Genomic DNA, 9,138 nt, shown 5'->3' with positions numbered 1-9,138 from the left:
ACAACACACACACACACACACACACACACACACACACACACACACACACACACACACACACACAGAGAGAGAATGGGAGAGATAATGGTCTCATAAGTCAGTAAGCACAGCTGTTGGCAAGGTCAAGTTTAATTTATGGATGCACTTTGGCACTTCTAGTTTAGCCTCTGCATCTCTTCCATTCTGACGTTCTCTTCTTTTCTTTCCCCTTTCCTCCCTTTCTGAATCCATCCTGTACCTGCCCTGCTGTCCTGTCACGCTCCTCCATCCCTCTCTTCCTGCATGGTTGGGCTTATGAATTGCTCAAGCCCTTCAATGAATATCAATGCAAGAGCTTGGATATTTTATGAAAATAAACTGTTTACTGAGACTGTCTCCTGAGTGCTGAGTGCTGCCTCATTCCCAAGCAGGGATGAAATAAGCTGGTTCAATGCTAAATAGAATTCAGGTCAGTAAGAGTCTGTGGCCAGCCAGATCTGTCATACAGGTTTAGAGCAACATTCTCATTTCAGAAACCACACAACAAAGTGTGGAATTTTTTTTTTTTACCAAGGGTGTTCTTACATCTGCAGCTTAACATATTTACACTTGGCTGGGACTTGAATGGGGTCTTAAAGAGGGTAGTCTCTTTAATCAAGTAGGAGTCCACTAATTGCCAAGGTCAATAAATGACTGGTTTCCAGCACAACACAGATTGTAATACAAACTCTAGATAAGGGCAACACAACTAGCACTCACAGGGGTTCAGACAGTATTTTACTAACCATAACAATAATTACCAAGCAATAGAAGGTAATTTATTTTTGTTAGCAAATAATATAATATCTAATATTAGGTAATAGTCAGTTTTATCTTTCAAAGTCTAGATTCTAGGCAAAATGGATGAATTGATAGATGGATCTGATTATTGTATCTGATTATCAGTATTATACTGATAATCAGATACGAGGATAAATAGACTAGCGAGCTGTTGTATGTATAACAGTGCAGATATCAACACAGTTCTGTACAAGTAGCTAGATGCCCTTTGAAGGAGCGAAGAGCTTTACTTTACACAGCCTCAATTTAAAGGTTTGGTGAAATGGGTGACACTGGGAGCCTATGGTACATCATGCATCCATGAACATCTGATATTTAATGAGAATAAAAAGGACTCTGAAAAAATGAGACCACGTCAAAGAACACAAACTGATGACAGGCTTGTACATGTGTCTTCTAGAGCAGGGGGACCTTCCTGGTACTGCAACAAATTCAATCCATTTGGCATACCTCAGATTTCCTTTATTGTTTCCCCTCCTTAAAATGCTTTTTGACAGCTGCTCTTCCACAAAGAACATTTGTGATGAGGCTTCAGGCAGGTAGTAGATAGATCAACTGAAGGCCCAGATGAATTTCTTAGGTCATGTCTTTGTTAAATTTTTCCCATTTCTTAAGGACATGATTTCCAGATATTGTTCATCTGTTGTCGATTTGTTTGTAGGTCTACCAAATCTTCTTTTTCCCTCCACTAAAATGAAACTAATAACTCTTTTAGAATCACTGTGTTGGTGGAAAAATACTATTATGTGCTTGTCAAACTCTTTGCTGTCTTTATGTGTACACACAACACTGGTTTATCCTTTGAAATATGTGCCTTTTGTCTTGAATGATACACAAGTGCTTGTTTTATATCTGGAATTATACATAAGTAAAATGTTAAGTAACTTGACAAACAACAATAGCAAAAACAAACTTTCCTATTAAAATGGTAAATTAGATGAGTCTGAAGCTGCGTCCAATGTAAATGGTAAATGGACTGCTTCTTATATAGCGCTTTTCTACTCTCACTGAGCACTCAAAGCGCTTTATACAACTCGTGCATTCACCCAAACCTACCCATTCACACAAGCACTTTATCTAAGGCAACCTGCTACAGCCACCCCAATGTCCAAAGCCAACCTTTCTAAGATCATCAGAAATCCTAGAGAACTGCTTTTAAAGACCACTTTAAACAATTCCAAAAGGTCTTACTCCCTGGAAGCAAAATATAAAGAAATCATGGGCGGCTCAAAAACTTTGCACAGTACTGTATAGATATCTGTAGCACTTCACAAGTCAAACTCCCACCTCTACTACTTGTAGTCTTGTTTTCATGTTGCTCCTTGTGTTATTCATTTTCTTTTCCTTCTATTTGTATGAGCTTGTGGCATGTTTGGGGATTTTGTCTTTTACTTAACCTTGCCTGGTTTGTATGCTTTGCTGCCTGCCTTGATGTGTATGACCCATGTCCGTTTTTGCAATAAAAAGTTAGATATTTTAAATAACACACCCAGCAACCCAGCAAGAAAAGTGTTTCCTGTGTTTGTCACAAACAGTTATATAGATAACTCCCGCAATAAACAAGGGACCACTGTAGGGACCACTGTATATATAGGGACCACTTCAAAGAGGGGCCAAGGCATTTGTGAATTTTGACTGCCTGATGAACTGAGGAGCTACATCCTGGTCACACTGAACTACAATTCCTTTAGCCCTCCACCCAAACTAACTCAGAGGGCAACCTCCATAAGGCCCACATCTATTCCTGCATCTGGGTTGACTGACAACAATACCTCTTGGATTACTGTTCTCCCAAAAGCATTTCCCAAGGCCCCAGAGACTCATTCACTGCTTACCTCCCCAGAGAGCACATTGGTCCCCACTTCTTGTTTTTGAGTCTGTGCTAACCTCCAAAACTGCTGTTGTGACTCACAGCCTTTCTCCCCTTCACTCCACAGTAAAATCGTCGCCAGTGTCATGTTCCCCAGTATAGCTGGTTTCACATTAATTAGAAAAAGCAGGTCACTGCCACTAACTGCTTTAAATGAAACTAACGTCATTTTCACATAATTTTTTCATATAATTAAACTAAGTCATTAATTTAGTACTACCTTGGTACTACCTACCTTGTCAAAGTGTAAAGTGGCAATAGCTTACTGTGGCTTGCTTTGTAGGCTACTGTGTTGTTCAATGATGCAGTTCTGGAAACTAGAATTACTTGCTTTGATTACAATAATATGATAAAACAGATATTTTAATGGAGAAAATTTGCATGCACTGCATTACTTTAACAAGGAAATTAATTATGTTATGGTTCACCAAGTTCTGGAGCCAATGGTAAAACTATTTTCTTCAAATCAAATCAGCACTGTTGAGGTGTGTGTGTGTGTGTGTGTGTGTGTGTGTTTTCTGATCAAAAGTTAATCAGCTTTGTAGAAGTTTTTTATGATGTCCATCTGACTAACTTCCCAACATCTATCTATACATACATTTTCTTCCACTTATACAATTCAGGGTTGCAAGGTGCTCGCAAGTGAGGTACACCCTGAACAATCACTATGCGAGCACACAGAGGCAAACAATGATTCGTGGTCATTAGGTTTACTGGCCATTTATAATTTGCCAGTAAACCTAATGTCTTGAGAGAGCCCATGGAGGCACATGGTGAGCTTGCAAACTAGACACAGAATGGCCCCAGCTGGTTGTAAGTGCCGTCGTTACCACTGTCACCTTATAGTAAAAGGTTCAGGGAATACAGCTCTCCAGTACATGGTAGTATAGTGGTATGCAAAAGTTGGGGCATCCCTGATAATTTTCATGATTTTTCTTCATAAATCATTGGTTGTTTGGATCAGCAATTTCAGCAATATATCATATAGCAGATGAGCAAAATTATATTTGAGAAGTGAAATAAACTTTATAGAATTTACAAAAAGTGTGCAATAGTTACTTAAACAAAATACAGTTGCATAAATTTGGGCACCCTTGCCATTTAATGATTTTAATACCTTTAGCACTAATTATTGGAACACAAAATTTGTTTGGTAAGCTCCCTGATTTTTGATCTACACACACAGGCGAATCCAATCATGAGAAAGGGTATTTAAGGTGGCCAGTTACACTGCATCATTCAACTATTCAGCCCACTTTGCACAAGGGGATGCTGTATGGGAGAGTAATGCAGAATTAGCCTTTTCTGCACACATGCCACAAACAGAGTGGCTTGAGGTATGCTAAAGCACATTTGGACAAGCCAGCTTCATTTTGGAATAAGGTCCTGTGGACTGATGAAACTAAAATTGAGTTATTTGGGCATAACAAGAGGAAACAGAACACAGCATTCCAAGAGAAAGACTTGCTACCCACAGTAAAATTTGAGGTTGAGAGTCCCATGGATTCCAGTCAATATCAGCAGATTCTTTTAATTTAACTCAATTCAATTTTATTTATATAGCCAAATCACAACAACAGTCGCCTCGAGGCACTTTATATTGTAAGGTATACCATACAATAATACAGAGAGCAACGTTCAAGAATCAGTGACAAAGTTGAAGTTGTGCCGGATATTGAGCTGGATATTTCAACTAGACAATGGCCCTAAACACTGCTCAAAATCTGCTAATGCAATCATGCAGAGGAACAAGTACAATGTTCTGGAATGGCCATCTCCAGACCTGAATATTGAAAAACTTGAAAATCTGTGGTGGATTTTTCTTTTGGGGTGCCCAAATTTATGCACCTGCCTAATTATGTTTAGGTAACTATTGCACACTTTCTGTAAATCCTATAAACTTAATTTCACTTAAATATCATTGTGTTCATTTGCTATATGATATAATTAGATGACAGTGCTGATTTATGAAGGAAAATCATGAAAATTATCAGGGATGCCCAAACTGTTGCATATCGCTGTAAATGGGTCACCAGTAACCTCACTGATGTTAGTTGCATTATTTTTTAACACGAATAAAGAGATCAGTGCGTATTCCGTCTTCGTCAGTCTCATGGTAGTAGCATTAGCCAAAAGTTTAAGAAATAAAACCGACTACATAAAAAGAAACCTGTTGCAATTTAGGTCTTTTTGGGTTCTTTGGGGGAGGGGGTTGCCAGTCTAGAAGAGCTGGGCAGAGGGTGCAGTCTTCTAATAGTCTGGAAAGACTGACATAGTCCTATTTGGTTGGTCGATGCAATGCTTTTGGCCAACTCCAATGAAATTGAACCTGCTCTCCAGTGTTACTGCAACAAGGATTTTGGAAGTGATAACAGAAGGAAGAGGGTTGTTCAACCACCTCAACATCCATTAAAGAGAAACAATCAGGACAACATCTGGACATTAAATTAGGCCTTAATTTTGGTGTTTAATTAGTAAATGAAGAGTTGGGGTTGTGGGGGAATTAAGATCCAAAAAAGTATGATTCCAAAAAAAGTAATTCTCACTCACAACTTTCTCTTTGTGCCCAGACTTCTAGGCCTTTGCCTTCCAGTCCTTTGTCTACAGTTGACACAACATAAAATAATAACATTTGTACTAATGTCTATGGAGTCATTGGATCACACAACAGCTTGCTAAGTGTATACACATGTGTGCGTTTAGGTTGAAACTATTTCCTAAGCCCTGTTGTTTATAAGAGGTTAACAGAGTATATTACAGTTAGGCTGGGGGGAAAAAATCATCGTTGCTTCATTGTTTACATTTCAGATACAAGTAACTGATGTCCCTGTTGCTGTGTCTCTTCTCTCCCCCTTTAGCACAGCCAAATCCACCAAAAATTCATGAAGGATGGTGGGCATACAAGGAGGTGGTGCAGGGGAGCTTTGTTCCAGGTATGCTTCAAAACTGTGTGCAGCACTTTGATGCATATAGTTTTCACAATACAGATTTTCCTGCATGTACTTTAAATATATATAGTGCACATGTATAGTGTGTGTTTGATCCAGAAGTCAGTGATTACTACACATTTAAGATTACATCGGGCAACGTTGCCCTTCTCTCACAGCTAACACGTCTTTTTGATTGATAGCAGCTCACTGATCCTCCCAACTTTTCCATCTTGTTTTGTATCTGCATGCCAATTATTTCCCAGAGATTGTATTTTCTGCTTAGCTTAGGTGCTTTTGAGTTGTGTGTGTGTGTGTGTAGATGATGGAATCTCTGTCTTTATGAGGACTAAATGTCTGCATGCAAAAAGAGCAATTAGGAAAATTGATATAGAGGACATTTAATTTCTACTCTTGTACTAGCATCAAAGCGAACTTTACCTGAATGTTAAATGTGAGCAGTGAATCTTTACACGATGAAAGTGGAAGTATTAAGGAGCAATTAGAGGTAACTCACCCTAAGGCTGTTTTGTCAACTCCCTGTTACTCATGAGGTATCCGTTGGTGTCAATACCCTGACAAACTTGCCACTGCAATATCAGCTGGCAAGAGATAATAGTCCCTTTTTACAGAAAATTTAAAGACTGAGTTTGAAGGGCAGGCAGTGCTTTTGCAAAGGTTTAAAATCCCAGAGACTGGATTGGTGCACTTTCTGGTCCTGGAATCTTTGTGCTTTTTTTTTTCTTTTTTTTTTGCCTTCCTTTGTTCATTATGTTTTCTGGCCAGTGTAATAGGCTGGTGCATCGGGTACCTGATACCAAAGAAAACCTTCTGTATATCTGGGCCACAGCGTGGTATCTAAAAATTCTCTCTTGTTGTGCATACAATAACATAACAGTTACCAGTGTACAGTTACTGTGTAACCTACATACACATTCACAGGTCATAGTTTCAAGACAGCTAAAATGCTGCTTACACTTGGTTCACAAGCTGTGAAGTTATTACAAATCCTAGACTGCTACTGGATTGGATGGGTTTCTGCTCATCATTTCAAAATCTATTTTTGTTGAAAGGCATATATTATCATAGGAAAATTTGTAATATATATTGATTTGGCTATTTTTTAGCAAGGATAGACAGATATAACAAAACTTTATTAAGTGTTCAGTGAGGGTATAATAAGAAAAACAAAATTGGTTGTGATTTGAGGTTTTTGCAGAATTCTCCAATATTTCTCTCTATGTATGAAGATGAAAATGTCATGATTTCAAATCACTCAAACGGATTCAGTAGCGTAATAAGGTAGCAGGACACACTTCCGGTTTATGTGACTATGGCGTAGGTCGCACCGAGTGTAGCTCCTGCAGAGTCTAGTTATTATCTAGCATTTCCAGGCACATTTTGACGGGTTTTTTCTTTTTGTATATTTCCGAGACAAGACTGTTTTTGCTTTTTGTGTTTACAATGTCGCGTAAGGTTAATAAGAGCGCAAGCACCTCTCAGCCGAACTTGCGGCCTGCTGCTAACACTGCATCCCCGCCTCGTGGTAAAACTTTGCCACTGCCTGGGTCACCCGACACGCCGCTCGTCGATACGGAAAAATTCACGAAGGCTGAACTCCTCTCTGAACTTCGTGAAGAAATTTCAGCACTGTTTAAAAAGGAACTGATGGCAGCGTTTGCGGAGAATCTCACGTCTATCAGGTCCGATATACAGCAACTAAAAACGGACCTTTCCTCAGATATAACTACCATGCGGCAGGAATTCGCTGGCCTTAGGAGCACAGTTATGGAGGTGGAACAGTCTCTCTCCACATGCACGGATGATATTGTCCACCTCCAAGCCAAAGTGGATGCGATGTCAAAGGAGTTGGCCACATTGGAGAATAAATGCGAGGATTTGGAGTCCAGGTCTCGCCGCAATAATATACGCATTGTTGGTGTGCCAGAGGAGAACGTCCTGTCCGCTACAGATGTGTCCATGCTGTTGACGGAGGCATTTCAGCTTGGGAAGGAGCCACTTGTAGACAGAGCCCACCGAACTTTGGCCCCCAAACCTAACACCGGTGAACGCCCCCGCGCTATGCTTGTGAAGCTGCACTATTACGCGGACTGTGCTAGGATTCTCCAGAAGGCCAGGGAGCTGCAGAGGGTGCAGATAAATAATATGACCATTTCTGTGTTCCCCGATCACACCGCTAAGACGGCGCGGGCCCGTGTGGCTTTCAATGAGGTCCGTCGCCAGCTTCGCGGCATCCAGGGAGTCCGATTTGGGATCCTCTATCCGGCAAGACTACGGATCACTTATCAAGGAATGCAGCGCGACTTCGTCTCGCCAGATGAGGATCTGGCGAGACATTCTTTCCCAACACTAATTCAGAAGAAGTTATCTCACTTGATGCTGAGAAAGCTTTCGATCGTGTAGAGTGGAGCTTTCTCTTTGCGGTCTTACAAAGATTTGGTTTCAAGGACAGATTCATTTCATGGATTCGACTGTTGTACAAGGCACCCCAAGCCAGTGTCTATACAAATGGTGTTTCCTCTGGCTACTTCTCATTGTCACGCGGCACGAGACAGGGTTGCCCCCTGTCCCCCCTACTTTTTGCTATTGTAATTGAACCCCTATCTATAGCTTTGAAGGCCCTTCCTCATTTTCGTGGTATTTCCCGGTCAGGCCTTGATGTAAAATTCTCTTTATAAGCAGATGACCTGCTTCTATATGTTTCTGATCCCTTATCTAGCGTACCATCGATTTTGTCTCTATTAAACAAGTTCGGCTCTCTGTCAGGTTACAAAATAAATCTTCTTAAAAGTGAATGTTTCCCCATAAATTCTTTAAGTCTTACACTTAAACAATCTGACATTCCTTTTAGACTTAGCCTTTAAAGGCTTTAAATATTTGGGAGTTAACGTGGCTTGTACTTTGTCTTCTCTATACTCTTCCAATTTCTCCCCTTTAATGACTCAAATTCAATCAGATTTTCAGAGATGGAAATCGCTACCTTTGTCCCTAATTGGTCGGATCAATGCTGTAAAGATGAACATTTTGCCTCGATTGTTATTTCTGTTTCAGAGTATTCCTATATTTTTACCTAAAGCTTTTTTCAAAAAGTTAGACCAGCTAGTTACATTGTTTTTGTGGGGAGGGAAACACCCCAGGGTGAGGAAATCATTATTACAGAGACTGACATTTGATGGTGGTCTTGCCTTGCCTAACTTTTTATTTTACTATTGGTCCTCTCATGTTCACAAATTGACCCATTGGCTTGAATCTCAAGACCTGCTGTGGTGCAAACTGGAACGCCTGTCGTGCACTTCCTCATCCTTAGAAGCTTTATTGTTCTCTCCACTACCACTTAAGCCTTCTCATTTCACCAAAAATCCATGGTACAGTCTAGTCTAAGGGTCTGGTCACAATTCAGGAGTCATTTTAAGTACGTCTCTGCGTCAGTACACATGCCCATCACGCAGAACCATCTGTTTACTCCTGGCCTCATTGATGGTACCTATGTACAGTGGAAGC

The 9,138-nt window shown here is 40.2% G+C and overlaps 1 protein-coding gene across 1 annotated transcript in view; it reads left to right on the top strand.

The window, feature by feature from the left end:
- ca10a (carbonic anhydrase Xa) overlaps positions 1 to 9,138 on the top strand; it is a 322,634-nt gene that overhangs the window by 38,428 nt on the left and 275,068 nt on the right. Inside the window, exon 2 of the mRNA XM_005721941.2 lies at positions 5,548 to 5,622. Within this exon, the coding sequence (XP_005721998.1) occupies positions 5,548 to 5,622 (75 nt within the window). The remainder of the gene's footprint in view (positions 1 to 5,547; positions 5,623 to 9,138) is intronic.

The sequence above is a fragment of the Pundamilia nyererei genome, unplaced genomic scaffold (genome assembly GCF_000239375.1).
Source record: "Pundamilia nyererei isolate P.nyererei 1_Seehausen unplaced genomic scaffold, PunNye1.0 scaffold00005, whole genome shotgun sequence".
Classification (NCBI taxonomy): domain Eukaryota; kingdom Metazoa; phylum Chordata; class Actinopteri; order Cichliformes; family Cichlidae; genus Pundamilia; species Pundamilia nyererei.
Note: the sequence above shows the minus strand (reverse complement) of the source record. Positions and strands in the feature narration are given on the sequence as shown.